The sequence below is a fragment of the Pyrgilauda ruficollis genome, unplaced genomic scaffold (genome assembly GCF_017590135.1).
Source record: "Pyrgilauda ruficollis isolate IOZ18807 unplaced genomic scaffold, ASM1759013v1 scaffold28, whole genome shotgun sequence".
Classification (NCBI taxonomy): domain Eukaryota; kingdom Metazoa; phylum Chordata; class Aves; order Passeriformes; family Passeridae; genus Pyrgilauda; species Pyrgilauda ruficollis.
The window spans coordinates 3,726,341-3,742,348 of record NW_024524155.1 but is presented as its reverse complement, the minus strand read 5'-3'; the positions used below and the strand labels follow the sequence as shown (position 1 = coordinate 3,742,348).

The following is a 16,008-nucleotide window of genomic DNA, read 5'->3' as shown; positions in this document are numbered from 1 at the left end:
GGGGCGGTCCCGCCCCGGCCGGCCCGAAATGGCGGCGGCCCTGACCCGTGAGGGTGGGGAGGATGCGTTCCGCCGGCTCTTTCGCTTCTATCGGCAGCGCGACGCGTCCGACCTGCGGGGCGTGGTGGACTTCTCTGCGCCGGGGGGCCAGGTAATACTGGGCTGCTTCTGCCTGTGCCCCGCGGCGAGCGGCTCGGAGCGCGTTCCGCCCTGGGCGCGGTGTCTCAGTGCGGGGCTGTGGCGGTGTCACTGCAGCCTGCTCTTTCCACCTGCCGTTTCCTTTCGTGCCCGACGCCGAATCCCTTGTGCCGCCTCGTTTCTGTCTAGAGGACGCTGCACTCGAGCGCCGAGCCTCTTACAGGTCCCTGTGCTGGTTTAAAAGTGAGAGCGTGACCCGAGCGGGACAGCTGGGAAGGGCCCGGGTCCGCCCGGGCTGTCCCTGGGCCGTGGGACGCTGCTCGACGGCACAGGGTGCCGGGCAGCCGCCCCTGGCCAGCGCCATGCCTAGTCACAGATTTACTACTTTTCCTTGTGTTTACTTTCATAATATTTCATTAGCTCCCTACACTGCAGTAGGGGATCCTCAAAGCCTCTAATAGAACCACGTGATACTTCAGCAGCAGAATGTATGGGCATTAAAAACGCCGAGTTTCGCTCCAGGAACTGACACTGTTTCCTGGGCCTGCTAGCCCTTGTCTTGGTCCTGAAATACCTGGGTGAGCTGGAATCAGCTTCCACTTGCTGTACTGCCTTCCCCCCGCTTCTCCTTTCTCGGGCCTGTATAATAAATGCTTGGCTTAGTCATCAGGATGAGTTAAGCTGTAAGAGTGGATTGGGGAATAGAGTCATCAGCACAGCTGAAAGTAGCAGCCATCCATCATAGTAGTTTGCCGTGTCTACAGTGGTGAAGAAATGATCCTTAAAACTTGTCTTCGGTTTTGTCACCTCACAAAAGAATGACACAAATCTGCTAAAGTGCTGTTATCCAGGGATTTCCTACTTATGAGCTTATGTCAAAAAAAGGAGTGAAGAATATAGTTAAAATGAAACTTTGCCTAATTTTTCATTGTTTCAATGCTTAGTCTTTTCTTTTTAGTGTTCTATTAAGCTATTTATTTTTCTATCTTTTTGGACTATAATTTTGCTGTTGCTAATGAAACATAAAACCTGACTCATATGAAATTGTTAGAAGCAAAAGAATTAACTAAGGAAGTTGTTAACATCTCAGCCTTACTTGAGCTTGCAGGAATCCTGTATTTGGTAAAGGATTACAGCATTATGGCTCTTCTGGGAAATTCAAAGTATTTGAGAACATCACAAGGATCTGTCCATTCTTTCAATATGACTCTTTTTTGTGCCTGTTACCTTCTAAGATCAGGTAGCAGCTTACTAGTGAAAACATCTTTTATTCCTCTTTCCACCAAGTTAAAAACATCTGGCATTTCTCTTTAAGACCTACAGGCCAGGCAGATTGGCCTAGATAATATTGCTTCTTTTTTCTCAGAAAACTGCTTCATGCAGTTGAGCTCTTCAGTGAAGTGTGACATAGCCCATCTGCCCTGTTACCAGGCTTATTTAACTGATTCAGCACATGTAATTCTTCAGCTCAGAAACACCTCCTGTTCTCCAGAAGCTCGGGCAGTAGCTGGTTTGGAAGCACTTTGAGCAGGCAGTGAGGTGGCAGAGTTTTGGTCAGAGGATGAGACTTCCTGGGGACGCTCTGTGGACAGGACTGTGAAGTAAGCTCAAGGCTGGCATTCACAAAGCTGCTTTTGACAAAGAGCTGAAAAATTGGTAAAATTGAGTATATTGCTAAAAGATGCTGTTCAGCAATAGTTCAGAATTTTTCAGAAATTCTATGTATGTAATTTAGTTCTGTTGCTCAGAAAATGTTAACCAGAGCTGTCAGCTGCAGAGAGACTGATTTACGCATGCACCACTATGGAGGCTGTGTGCAAAGGCCTTCATTTGATACACATTTTAAGTGTCATAGACAAAGTCTTGCAGTCTCTGCCTATGTATTCCTTCTGTGCCTGGCCATCTCGCCTTATATGAGCCTCTGCTTTTCCACTGCTACATGGAGAGCTGGACTGGGGAGTTAAGCCAGAACAAAACCAATTTGCTTTTGCCTTGCCCTCCTCAAGACAGTTCCCAATCCTAAGGGAAGAAGGGAGTGAGAACACAGTAGAATGAGTTTGGTGGGTTTTTTCCAGCAAATGTTAGCTTAAATACATGTGGTGTTGTAACATAAGGGAGTATGTCGAGTAAATACATCTTGCCAAGCCTTGAGCTGTTGATCCTGCTGTTTGGAACAGAATTGGCAGAGTGCCATTCAGAGTTGACAGAGTTTCTGTAGTCCTTCATATCCGACAGCTTTAGCTACTTCATTGCTGTTCTGCTTATCCTTCTGTAAATTAGAGATGAGAATAGTCATCTACCCTCTAGGATCATGGGCAACCTGGTTTTGAAATGAAAGTGTAAAGCGTTATGAGTATGTTGCTCTCTAATGGAGGTTGATAGTTACCAGAATGTTTTATAATTATGAGGCTGTACTGTGGAAATGGACAAATCATGATGAATTTTTTCTCATTGGTATATATTGTTTGGGTTTTTTTATGAGTGGGGGACATCTCATCCCTAGATAAAACCTGTAAGTACCTTTTGATTCTTACGTTCAGTGTGTGCTGGCTCTGTTCACCCTGTCCTGGTCACAGCTGTTTAGACAGTAGTTTTGTGTACATTTGGCATTTTCACGAGTTACCTTCAAACATGGTAGCTTCCTTTTAGATGCTATTTTTAGATGAGTTTTGTGTTTCTCACTCTTTTTTTAACCAGATCTCTTTTATTTTTCCAGGTGTTCAGATCACAGCTCAGTATTTCTTCAGTCAGTGATCAAGATGCCTACAGAGCAGGATTACAGCCAGTTAGCCAGTGGAAAGCCTATGGCCTCAGTGGGTATCCAGGTAGGTCCCTCTGATTTCAAGGAAAATTAAACAAAACCTCATTGCTTTGAATTCATGCAGTTTCAATCTTATTTTTCTTGCCCTGCCTGAAAAAGCTATTTTGGTTTGCCTAAGTGTAATTTAATGTTGTCGTAAGTGCATGAGGACAAACAAATCAGCTAAAGGGTGGGATACAGCAATAATTATGAAGGTGAGAAGAGCCACTTGTTTCACAGTGAGATCAGCCAGACCGTAGCTCATGAGAATGGACTCCTGTTGTGTTTGGCAGAGACTGTATTTCTGTAGAATCTGTTTTTTCTCAATATACATCATGCTCATTGGGGTACATGGCTGAAATGCAGTAGTTTCACAGTGGAAGTGTCGCATCTACTTGTCAGTGCAGGACACAGAGTTCAGTAAGTGAATAAGAACCTTTTGGCCTATTCAATATGCAGAGTAATTTCATTAAGCAGGTTATTTTAGAAGTGGAAATGTGTGTTAGGTTTGCAGTTTACCTGGTATAATCATAGAGCAGTATTAGGTTGGAAGGCACCTCTGGAGGTCTAGGCCAACACCCTGCTTAAAACAGGAAGAAGATGCAAGTTAGATCAGGATGCTGAGAGCTTTGTATGGGTAAATTCTGGAAATTTAGAGAGATTACATGCCCTCTCTGGGCACCCGTATCAATGTTTGGCCATGTCTTTTTCCTGAACCTCATATCAGTTAAAAATTTGTCTTGCTATTACTTGTGACCATTGTCTCTCACAATCTTGCTGTGCACATCTGAGAAGAATCAGGCTCCCCTCCTCTCTCACGCTTGTGGGTGGTGCTCACCAATACCAGGATGTCACTAGCCCTCACAGTTTGTCCTCAAGGCAGCCTGGCTTTGGTTTGGAGCTGCTCTTGACCCTTGGGCCATACTGTTGCATGGTGTTGTTCTGCCCCAGATGCAGAATTACCACTGTTGAACTTCTGAGGGTCTCTTTAGCCCATTCTTCGTTTGTCAAAGTCCTTTTCAGGGGCAATACTAGCCTCCGGTAGATCCACTGCTGCCCCAATTTAGTGTCATCTGTAAGTGAAATGAGGATGAGCATCCCATCACCCACGTTGTTGATGTAATGTAATTATCTTTGCCCCAGGATCAAAGAATTCAGCTCATAACAGCTGCTGGTTAGACTTCGAATTGTCAAATCACTATTCTTTAAGCCTGGTGATCCATCCACCTTTTGCTTATTCTTTCAATTTGCCCAAAAAATTTATGGCTCCCAGTTTGGCTCCAATCCAGTGCTGTAGAAGACCGAATGGAAAACTTAAGCTAAGGTAAACATAATCCCCTGTTTTCCCCTTGCCTGAACATCTCACTCTAGCACACAGTAAGGCTGATTAGACAAAATTTGCTTTCCATGCTCTGTGTTCCCAACCACCACGTGTCTAGAAGTTGCTGCCGTGAAAGTTTGCTTCATAATTTTATCAGGGGTTTTGGTAAGGCTGATGAGTTTGTAGTTCCCTAGATCCTCCTTACTTCAGGAATTTCTGTTTGATTAATTATGGTTTTTTTCTCATGTTTCTTTCCATTCACTGGGACCTCAGTTTCTGTGTGAGTTGCTTTGAAGCCAGCCTACCATTTCTGAAACTGAGGCAGCCATGCTACCCATCTGGAATGTTTAATACACAGGGAATTGAATAACTTCAGGAGAAAGTTCTTGCCTCTGTAAATGTTTTGTTCCACTTATCTGTCATATTATAGTTGCCCTTGCTTGGTCTGCTTGTCATTTACTGCTGTCTAAATGTCTTTCCTAGTAATTACATAGGGGGTGTGGGGAATCACAGGTGTTCCACTTAACTGCATTTCTCTTCTGCTTTGGCAGAGGAAACCTTTTACTAAAATGAAATGCAAATACATTGACAAATTATCTGTCCTGTTTAGAATCAAGTCATGTGTGCACTTGAGGAGAATAATACTTCATCATTTTTCAGCTACCTTTATCTGGGCATCCTAAGACAGTAGGAGATGTGTAACCAGCTGTCCTAATAGCCTTCTAAGGGAAGTAAGAATTTCTTTAGATTTTCTATGAGCAAATGGAAAGGAAGTACTTTGGTTTTGTCCCCACAGCAAGCAATGAAATAGAAGACTAAGGAATCTGGGTGAATTTCTATTGTGGTGTCCCAAGTTCTGTGAGAAGCATGTGATGCTGTCTTTGGGTCTTTGTAACTGACAGAGTTTTGGTTTTTTTTGAGAGGTTTTTCTTGTTGTTAGACGTCTGCATGTCTTATCCTTCCTTTGACTGAGGTTGGAGACCACTTTCATTAGGTGCAAATTAATTTGTAGTACATAGCAAGATAGTGCTGCAGTAAGAGAATTGCACCTGCTTCCTCAGGGCGGTTTCCTTTGGTGTACAGATTCACAAAGAATAATTCTTTTTACCCTTTCCCCCCACATCTTTCAAGAGCAAGAGGTTCAATTATGTGGTCTTCAAAGTTTGTCTGTGGTGTTCTTCAGTCAGTTCAGAAATACTGCTACAGAAATATTTCTTATTTCTTACTCTTCTCCCTCCTATATGTGTGCAAGTCACTAGCACTATTAGTCTTTGTTCTGTATTTGCACAGAATTTTATAGTAAAACTCTGTAACTGTTAGAAATTCAATTTCTGCCTTTCTTGACACAATAAGCATAGTAGTAATCCACTTTTTAGTTGTTACTGCTTTTGTAAATCTAGACCAATCAGGTTTCTAAAGAGAAACCTAGGTCAAGGAAAGGTTTGGAGAGAGATGAGCATGTTCTAAGTTTGTGAGATAAAAGCCATAAAATCTGGATTCTTGTTCTCATCTCTGCTTGTAACTAACTCTCCAGGCTTCAATGCCTTCATTAATACCTGGGGATAATACATACATAGTAGAGTGTATTTAAGTACACTCTACTATGTATGTAGATTGTAGTAAGGTGCTTCAAGAACCCCACATCAGAAGCTGTAGACAGGAAGGGCAGTATTATTATTCTGTTCTATGCAGATGCCAACAGAAAGTAAATATAATGCTTCTGGCAAAGAAACTTCTTGTAGCCAAACCTGTCAGAAGGCTGCCATAGTCTGAAAGTGCAGGGAACAGAGTGAAGTGAATGACCATATGTAATTAATACACTGAAGGCTTTTTTTCTAACCAGTTACTTTAATCTTGAGTCTGTGAGGTATGCTGGTAGCTCTTTTCATGTTTTTATTACCACTTTCATAAGGCCACAAGGCAAGTTTGTATCCTACTGAGACTCCTAGCTTTGCTGCTTCTTTTTTCACCTATTTTTGTTTCTTTCAACTTGATATGACTGAGAAGTTCAAAAAGACACAGCAGGCCAAAACCTTAAAAACTCCTTTTTCTTTGTTCCTCTTATACCCTTATCTCTCTTTACATGTATATTTTGTGTTGGTGACTCTTATTGAATTGACAGTCTTTTGAGAGAATGCCTTGATTCTCAGAGTAGGTACAGTACAGATAAATAGCATCTCTCGTATGGGCTGATGCTTGAACCCTGCCTGAGGTGCCTGGCTGAATGGATGTGCAGAATAGCTGCATGTTTATTTTGTTTTGTTAAATAACAATATCTGCAAAGTATTCACAGTCAATAACAACTGGTTTGGGATGCTATTTGACTTTCTTGCCCATTTATGAGTGTTACCATATCAAAATGCAAATATGGATACAACCAGACTTAACCTGGAAATAAGCATGAAGAAAAGAGGAGGACACTTTACATTACTAGACACTTGCTCAGCCCAGGGACTTCTTTCTGAAGTAGCAATAGGAAGACAGTATGAGTTCAGAGCCAGGGATAAAGTTAGTTTGAAGCATAGAAAAACTTGGCCAGAATTGCTTGAATTTTGCTGGACTTAAGAGAAAAGTCATGGTGAATAATTTAAAAACAAAATTTACTCCAAAACAATTGGATTTCCATGTTCTTACTGCTTTATCTTCTGTAATCAATATGCCTTACATAGATATGTCCTTTATTGTAATTTTTGTTTGGACTAGTGTTTTGGCTGCCCTCTGCCTTCTACTTTGTGCCACCATTTGTTTTTTTCTGAAAAAAAAACCCTATAAGTTTTAACTTAACTAGAATAGATTTCATCAACTTATATGCACAGTAAATGGTTGTATGTCTAAGGGTTTTTTTCACTACCTCTGGCTCCTATCCTTTGCTTTAGATTCAGAAGAAAAACCAGGGAAACATCTAATCCTACTTTGTCTTCATCTTCTCCTTTTTCCATTGTGGTCAGGGTTTATTTTCATACCAAACCCTTTCCTTCCTGGCTGCCAGCGTCACTGGGTGAAGCAGTGTCTCAAGCTATACCCTGAGAAGCCCAATGTCTGCAACCTGGACCTGCACATGGCTCCTGAGAAGACCACTGACCTGTGGGGACAGAGCAAGGAGCAGCTGAGGTGAGTCCACTGTCACCTCTCATGGTCAAAACTGATGAAGCCAGATCTCACCTTTGAGAAGGTCTAAGAAAATTGAGCAGGGAAGGGAAGATGGATAAGATTGTGTACATGCTGGCAGAATACAGATGGTGTCAGACATGCCAAGTTAAAGATGGATATTTCATGGCTTCATGTGCATCCTTGTTAATTCTCTGCTTTCATTCTCAATGGGATTTTCTAGTAGCTTCTGGTTCTAAAGCCATTGGTGAACTGTTACATAGTGGCCCTGGCTGGTGTGGTGCTTGAAGCTTGCTAAGCTCAGCTGTGAGTGGAACCGTGAAGTCCCTCTAGGCCTCAGTTTTCCTGAGGCAAAACAGATCCTTTCCAAAACTCCCCACTAATGGTAGCACTTCTTCCCAGTCAGCTGTTAGACCCAGTACACTGTAATTGAAATGCTATTAGCTGTACTTTCTTGAACTTCTCAAATCTAGCAGTTTGTGTTATTTTCTAAAGTATTTATTTTGGTTTGGTTTTGTTTGTGGTTCTTAATTCAGCATGACATTGAATTAAATGTATTAAATGTACCATTTTAATGGCAATCACGTTTAATCTGAAAGATTCCATCGGGTTCAGAATTCTGTGGCTGATGTAGCTGTCTTTCCTCTACCTGGTCTGGAATTTAATGGAGAATTTGTCCCAGTTTTGAAGTCAAGTAGAAAGTTTAAAAAAAGGAACAGTCTTTTAAAGCTTGAACTTTATTCAAGTCACCTGTAGAAGTACATGTAAGACAGACTGTTTACAGTACACAGTCTTTTAGCTATTTGAATATTTATCGTTACCTTATTGATTTTTACCTCATTTTTCATAATGGTTGTTTTGTGTGATGGTGCAACCAGAGTTCTCTACAATGCTCATCTTCCACCTCATTCTCTTAGGTTGACATGCTGAGCTTTTTCTGAAAAAAAAAAGACTCTTGACATCTACAAGATGTAGAATGGCAAAAGCAAGATTGGGACTTCTAACTGTTTGCATCTAGGAGAGAAGTTATACTCTCACCTCTGTTTTCCAGGCTCAGTCAGAATTAGTTACAGAAATGTAGACACCGTTTTTGTGTTCCATCGAGAATGAAAAATTGTTCTGTGAAAGAATTGTGCATTGTGCCCAATGGCTGAAAAAAGTGGGGTACTGTTCCAGTTTGACAGGCCTCTCCCAGTAGGACCTCCTGTGTACAGAGAATGATCAGAGCAGAGGTTAATTTGCAGCTGAATCTAGTTCAGTTGAAAACAGTGTTTAGAAAAGTGATGGCTGGCAGCAACCCTGGCAAGTTTTGGAAGTACTTACCTGAGTCTTCAAGTGAGCAAACTGCTGTATTTGTGCTTATACCTGGGGGCAGCAGATGGAACTAGCCAGCCTCTCTATTATCTGGAGTGAAAGCGTTTCTGAGAGGCAAGAAACAGTGCTTAACTGAAAAGAGGTCTACTTCCAAGATGGGTCACACCTTCAATGCTTTTAAAGCCATTAGGATAATGCATGCACGTGCTTGGGTCATGGCTTATCTGCTCTTTTCAGGATGCAGGAATCACAAGGTAGGGTGAATCTATACAATTCCAAGACATATATGCTATGCTTTCCTCACAAAGTGGAGCCTGAGTATTTTCTCTGGTACTTGGGACAATTAAAAGCATAAAAGGGAATAGAGCATTACCACAAGGGAGATACCTGTATATCTATATCTCCATCCTTGTGTATAAGGACAAGGCTGGAGGGGTTTTACAGATGCAATCATTACCAGTAAATAAACAAAGGATCTTCAGACCAAAGCTCCCATGCTGTTCAGTCTTTTTCTGACATAGTAATACCAGACCTTTTCTGTGCTTTCTTGTGGGACCTCATTGTTTCCAGATACATAACACTCATACTTTCCCCTTCTTAGCAGTCACATATGAAATCACATGTAAAATACCAAGTTCTGGGAATAAGGACTTCCTACATACATTTGGGCTCTTGCTGTTGTGCAAACACTCTAGCACTGTAGCAAAAAAAGGGCACTTTTGAAAGGCACATGCTAAAGTTGTTTCATTATGAACATTGTTTGTCAGTTGAAAGATGTACAAGAACAAACTGTGGGCTCTCCCTTTTCTAAATGCTGTGTTACCTGCTTGTGAGCTACACAAATTGTTCCAAGCCGCATGTATTTGACAGTTACTGTGTTGGTGTTTATGGTAATTGCAGTTGCTGTTACCCTATGACAGATGGAAATTGGAAAGACTATTTTCAGTAATCAGTGAACTAAGAAAAATTACTAAAGGTAAAGAAACTTGTCTTTTACTCCTGTTCCCGGTTTATCTTATGAGCTATGAGGACAGCATAGTTGAAGGGCAAGAACAAGATGTGTGTCCAGGTAGAAATGCACATTAAATGCAGATGTTTGGCTGAGACTTGACCATTACAGCACAAATATAAATCTTTTTTTGTAAAAGAGAGCATATGATGCTGAACTAATGAGGCTATAAATGAGAGCCAGCCATCTGGTACTGCTGTTTGTCTTCTTAGTATATTTCCCTTTTCTATATTTTTCTTTTTTTACCATAACACGTGACTTGGCTTGAGAAAAGTATGCTGAAATTGCTGGAATGAGTAGACTAGAAGATGGATGTGTACCTTCATTTTTGTATTTGTCATTAACATATTTCTATGTGATTTAGTTATTTGTACTCTGTAACTTTTCAAAGGCTTTTCCATAGTCTGTCCTAGAAGCCTCTTCTCGCTTTCATTGCCTGCAAGTAAGAATGGTAAATTGGTGTGTGGCTTCAGACCACTCAGTCTTCAGGGCTGTCACATGAGAAGAACAGTTCTTTGTTCTGCATAGTAGTCTGGATAAGGGGACACCTGCAGTCTAAATTTCTTGAAACTGAGGTCATAGCTAGAGAAGTCTTGCTTCTTACTGCAAGTCAGCCCATCCTAAGGACATTTTATCAAAGTACCAAGTAGCAGAACTAACCATCCTTTGCAAATTAGGCAGCATGCTATGCTTCACTGTCAGGCTACTCATTTTCCTTTCTTTTAATTTTCCATTAAGTGCCTAGAATATTTTTTCCTTGAATTTGCAGCTTTCAGATCTTGAGATTCTGGTCTTTCATTTTTGGGTGCTCAAATAGGACATGTTTAATTCTGATTTCTTAATCTGTGCTACTCATTGTGTTTCCATCCGATAATCTCTTAGGTACCATGTTGAAAATACAAGCTTTCAAACTGACAACAGTTGGTAGTAGGCCACACAGCTTCCACACATTCCATGAACTAAATTTTCAAGGTCTTTGGAGGAAGAGAGCATTGGCACTGAAAATAAAAGTTTAGCATTGATCAGTTTTAATAGCATTCACTGGTTTTAATAGGCTGTGAAATGGATGAGTGAATCTCATTACTGTATGCTGCACTACCAGAAGACCCCTCAGAAATTAACACATATCCTATTTCTTTATATTTTGTCTTTGTAGAAGGAAGGGTTCCAGTAAATGGGAGCCCAGGAGCCTATTGGAGAAGCTGCGCTGGGTGACCCTTGGTTACCATTATAACTGGGATACTAAGGTATTGAGGTTAAATTCTTCTCCATTTTTCTTAGCAATAAACACTCAGAATGGCACACAGAGAAGGATATAATGGAATAAAATGTTTATGATCCTACAAGACAGTCTTGAGGAAAGGCACTAACAAACTGCTTTCAAGAACATTTTAATTTGTATTGCTTTACTGTGAAGGGTTTAACAGCAAAAGTCCATTGCTGCATTCTTTTCCTTTGAAAGTTAACATGATAGTATACACTCAGCTCTAAACCTGCAACTATTTCAGGGCAAGTGGCATTTTTACCTACCAAAAAGGATGATTACAAAAGCATTGCTAACTACTTAAGCTGAGTGGGACTTCTGGGAAACTGCTCTTTGGTGGGGTGAGCTGGAACAAGAAGAAGCTTCTGCTCGTGTGATTTTGAACTTTAATGAGTCTGAACCACTACAGTGCATTCCTACCAACTGAGAGCTGTTTTGAGGATCCTGATCAAAATAAACTTTTTTTCATGAGACTGAGATAGATGGAGGCTGATAAACACTGGCAGAGTGAATATGCATCTTATCTATATGTTGCAGATAACCAAATCTGCTTGCAGCCTTTTATTTACCAGATCACTGTTATTTACCAGATTACTGTTATTGGATGGCCATAATAAAAGTTTGGTTATTATCTTCCAGTCCTCTCAGAATGACTTTTGGGAAAGAGAAAAAGTAGCTTTGCAATTGATTTCTGCTTGTTATTAATGAAGGAATAAAGATGCATGTTTTGGAGCTCTGTTGATGAGCTGCAGAACTGTCTTCCCATTGGCAGCTTCAGGTTGTGACTGAGAAGATCCTCAGGGTGTTGGTACTAATCTTACTGATTTCAAGTTTAGCATCTAGATATAATGATTAACTCCATAATTAATTGAATCTCTGGCAGTCTCAGCCTAGACCATGAATGTAATGGTAGGAGGTAAATTTGCTGTGATTCTGCCTGTGTTGTAGTCATTTTCTAGGTAAATGTGATGTCCTTTTCCATGACTACCAGCCAGGATTTTGAGTTCTTTTTCAATGTTTGTTTCCAAGTCTATTTGCTGCTCTGATGTGTTGGGTGTGCCTTTTTTTTTCCTCCCCCCCCTCCTCCTTCCAGAAGTACTCAGCAAATCACCACACTCCTTTCCCCTCAGACCTTGCATTCCTATCAGAACAAGTGGCTGCAGCCTGTGGGTTTCGGGGTTTCCAAGCCCAAGCAGGGATCTTGAACTACTATCATTTTGACTCTTCACTGGGAATTCATGTGGATGAGTCTGAACTAGACCATTCTCGGCCCCTGTTGTCATTCAGGTGAGTCAAGGAAAGCACATTTGAGTGTTATGGAAAGATCAGTGGCTTTTTTCTAGGGTTGCTTATGGTTATAGGAAGGCAGTATGATGTAGTTTGCTAATTGGGTATATAATCTTCACTTTCAGAAGATTTGAATAGCAGAAGGCTGTAGGTCGGGGGCATAGGTTTTCTTTAAGGACTGCTTAAATAGCCTGGATGTAGTGCCTGGAGTGAAGAGCTCTTTTGCAGAGAGCACAGTTCTGTTCTAAAGCAGCAGAGTGCCAGCTGGGTACTAAAGAAGTATCTCTGCAGAGCTTCAGACCTGGCAGGGCAATTGCTTGCACTGTGCCTATCTTGAACCAGATCTCTTGGTCTGTTTGCCATGTTCCCACCTAAAAGTTGTTCTTAGGAGTCTCTGGTTTTTGTGATTGCTTGGGGTGTTTTTTGTGAAGGAATTTAACTACTGGTATTTTCTTACTGTAGAGAAAATTGTTCTGTACCTGAATTTGTTTTCTCTCTCCATCTTTATACCATGTGTAGTTTTGGGCAATCCTCGATATTTTTGCTTGGGGGCCTGAAGCGGGAGGAGGCGCCGACAGCGATGTTCATGCACAGCGGCGATATCATGGTGATGTCTGGCTTCAGCCGCCTGCTGTACCACGCTGTCCCCAGGGTCCTCCCCAACCCTGAGGGGACAGCTCTGCCTTCCTGCCTCGACCAAGCTCTTTCTTCAGACCTTCCTGTTGGCTCCGTCATTGAGCACAGCTCTGATGAAGACTGGCAGGTGTGTGCCAAGTACCTGCAGTCCTCCCGCATCAACATGACTGTTCGGCAGGTGTTGGCTGAGGGTCAGAAATTTCCAGAGGAATCTGGGACAAATGGAAAGGGCCAAGCACCCTCTGAAGACAGTTATCATGAGAACAGCAAAGCCAAAAGACATAAATCAAACAGAGCCAGCTGAGACCAGGCCATCATACTGACATGGACCAGACAGGCAATCTCCGTATGGAATTAGGGACTGGTGTAATACTGGAAGTCACTTGTCTGTATTGCAGTTAATAAACTTGTGCAGAATAAATGTAGTCCTACTTGCTGTAATAAATACGTAGAAGGAGAAAAAGAATTTAAAAGGAAAATAAGGATAAGTTCAGGACTGGGACTCAGGAGATTAACTCTGTTGGCATTTTGTTGCAAATGTTTACTGTACTCTGTTTCCTTTAAAATACCTGTATGTCAGAGAACTTTAAGCTTGGTTAAGCTTAAATGGTTTAAGCTTTTGGCAAAGCTTGGTTTAAGCTTTAGGAGTGATGCTTATAAAGTATTTTGAAATCTGGGCAGAGAGTGTTAGCAGAAGATACATAATTGCTATGTGATAGAGATCCTGTTGGGCTTGTAAAGCTCAGCTGAAGCAAAGTAACAAGTATGTATGACAATAGGCTGCTATGGGTGAAAGACGTACCTGCAGCGTTTATAAGATAATTACATCTACAGCACAAATGGGTTCAGTGGTCAGAAACTGGCAGCTCCCTCAAGCAACACCTGCTGTAAGTTTTCTGTAGTCCTGTGCTCTCCTTTTGCCTGTTTGCATCCCCTCAGCTGCAGCAGAATCTGCTTTTATGAATTGTACTGAACATCTTATCTCAGATTTTAGAGAGAAATGGTTGGGAGCAATATCTACTTAGAATATCTAGCAGCTCCCAACTGGGTCTCCTCCCAGCAGTAAGTATGTGACTAAGCCCAACATTGCCATTCTTTCAAAACTGCCCTCTCCTAAGTGCCTGTGTGTTACAGTTCTCCAGTCCCAAGCTAGCATCTGTAAGTAACAGGATGACTTGCAAATAAAAGCAATGAAGCTGTAAAATCAGTACCTAAAAAATTAATCAGTAACTATCTCTGTCACCCAAAGATAAATATATTGAAACAAAGAAAAGCACTAGCTTTTGTGCTAGTTCTTTTTAAGATTCAGACCATCCTATCTACTTTTTAATGCAATTTTAATTGTTGGAGTGGAATGCACTATCCCTGGGGTATTTTGTTGCACTTTCACAATGAATAAACTTACTTGGTTTTAAATTAAAGATCTCTATCGGTTTTGGGCTGGCTATTTTCTTCTTTTCTTTTTCTCCCTGTTAGTTTGTTAGTGCTGCTGTATCTCTTGTGCAGTTCCCTCCAGGCTTCTTTTGCATCTACTCCCTCTGCAATCTGCCAGCTGCTGTGGAGGAGCCCTGCATATGTCTGCAGGGCTGCTTTGCTTATGGGCAGTTCAGGGTTTGTTGGGCAGTTGCAGAGGGGTGTTGCCTGCAGTATCAAAATCCAATTTAATACATATGTGGCAGCTTTTACTCATGGGTAAAGTGTCTGGTCTGCTTATTTCGTAGGAGGTAGGTGTGTATTTGCATGCAATTAATTCCTTATACAATACTGCAAGGAGTTCTGGTAACTTAAGGTCTAAAATAATCAGATAAGAGTTTTAATATCTTGTTCTATGCTAGATGTGTGTCCTTTCTGTAGCCTGGACCTGGTATATTTACAGCTGAGCCCTAGAAGACTGAATATATTATGCAGAGAGGTTATAACGTGACCAGAAAAGAAAGTTGACAGAGTCAAGCTCAGAAAACAGTCCTTAGTGGCACCTGAAGATGGAGAAGGATGGAGAGGAATATCTGTTTTCTTAACTGAGAAGGCTGACTGTTCTCCACTCTGGAGAAGGAAGCAAAGACTGTCCAACTCACCCATCTCATCTCTGATGATGAGACAAGACAGTCATGAAACTCAGAAGGTGGTGAACAGGAGCTAGTTTCTTCATGTCACAGGCTGAATTGTAAGTCCATGGTTTTCGTGTCTTTTGTTCCCTATAAATATATAATATATGCCAGGCAATAATTTATTCCAGAATTCATTTGTTCCTGTGATTCAAGGAGAAGAAAGCATACTGTTTACCCTCTGCAGATCAAAATTGTAGTAAATGCTGCAAACTACTGATAGCAATTGGCCATGAGAAGTATCCAGTCCACTGAAGCCTTATGTTTAGATGTGACTGAGTTGAGAATTTGCTGAGTTACTTGCAGTCAAGCTTTTTACTTAATGCCATTGTAAGACATAACTCTGTATCAGATACCTAGAAATGGACATATGGGAAATTACCCAGAAAAAACATGAGAAACAACAAGAAGAGAGAAATTTCTGAACTGCTAGCCTAGCAGGATCATGATCATTGGTTCTGTGACCAGAGCAGAGGGGAGTACAAGTGAGCAAACCACAGGACTTCTACAGGCTCTGCAAACTGTGCTTCCAGAATATAATTTCAGAGTCAGTAAATCCTGGGAAGAAGGCAGGGAGTAGAGCTGCATCCAGTAATATACTCAGGCACCATTGACCTATTCCACACAGCTTTCAGAGTCTGACATTGGCACCACATTTGCTCGGATTTGTGATGACATAAAAGGATTTTTCCATAGCACTGATCAAATTTTTGTATCTATAGGTACCACAAATAATTGCTTGTGTTCATATAGGTGTGTTCTGAGATAATCTCTGTAGTTTGTAATTCCTCTGAGGGAGAGGAGGGAAAGAACAGGACATCTGGACCAATTAGGCAAGAAAATTTATGTAATGAGTTGATTACAGGAAGATAAGCATGTGTTTCTTCCAAAGCCACCTGTAAATGAAGTACATCGTTTACCACATGTACACTGTTCATTATGTGATCTATAGATAAAGCTAGCTGTCCAACAATTGCTGCTTTTTTTTTTTAATCAAGAAAAAGGGAAAATAAATCTCCAGTTAAA

At 41.2% G+C, this 16,008-nt stretch overlaps 1 protein-coding gene across 2 annotated transcripts; it reads left to right on the top strand.

The window, feature by feature from the left end:
* Nucleotides 1-14: 14 nt before the first annotated feature.
* On the top strand, nucleotides 15-14,300 carry ALKBH1 (alkB homolog 1, histone H2A dioxygenase). 2 transcript variants are annotated; one of them, XM_041471826.1, is made up of 6 exons: nucleotides 15-151; nucleotides 2,855-2,963; nucleotides 7,249-7,370; nucleotides 10,847-10,937; nucleotides 12,048-12,241; nucleotides 12,761-14,300. In XM_041471826.1, the coding sequence occupies exons 1-6, from the start codon at nucleotides 63-65 to the stop codon at nucleotides 13,179-13,181; spliced, it is 1,026 nt and encodes a 341-aa protein (XP_041327760.1). In that variant the 5' UTR covers nucleotides 15-62; the 3' UTR covers nucleotides 13,182-14,300. The 2 variants fall into 2 exon arrangements, with proteins under 2 accessions (XP_041327760.1, XP_041327759.1); XM_041471825.1 differs by having other exon boundaries at nucleotides 21-151; nucleotides 7,208-7,370.
* The last annotated feature ends 1,708 nt before the right edge of the window (nucleotides 14,301-16,008 follow it).

Bases quoted from the DNA above. Each gene is read 5' to 3' on its own strand.
- ALKBH1 (XM_041471825.1), top strand. From the start codon at position 29: ATGGCGGCGGCCCTGACCCGTGAGGGTGGGGAGGATGCGTTCCGCCGG. The intron at 7,371-10,846 runs GTGAGTCCACTG...TTGTCTTTGTAG, and splicing joins CAGAGCAAGGAGCAGCTGAG to AAGGAAGGGTTCCAGTAAAT. The intron at 10,938-12,047 runs GTATTGAGGTTA...TCCTCCTTCCAG, and splicing joins ATTATAACTGGGATACTAAG to AAGTACTCAGCAAATCACCA.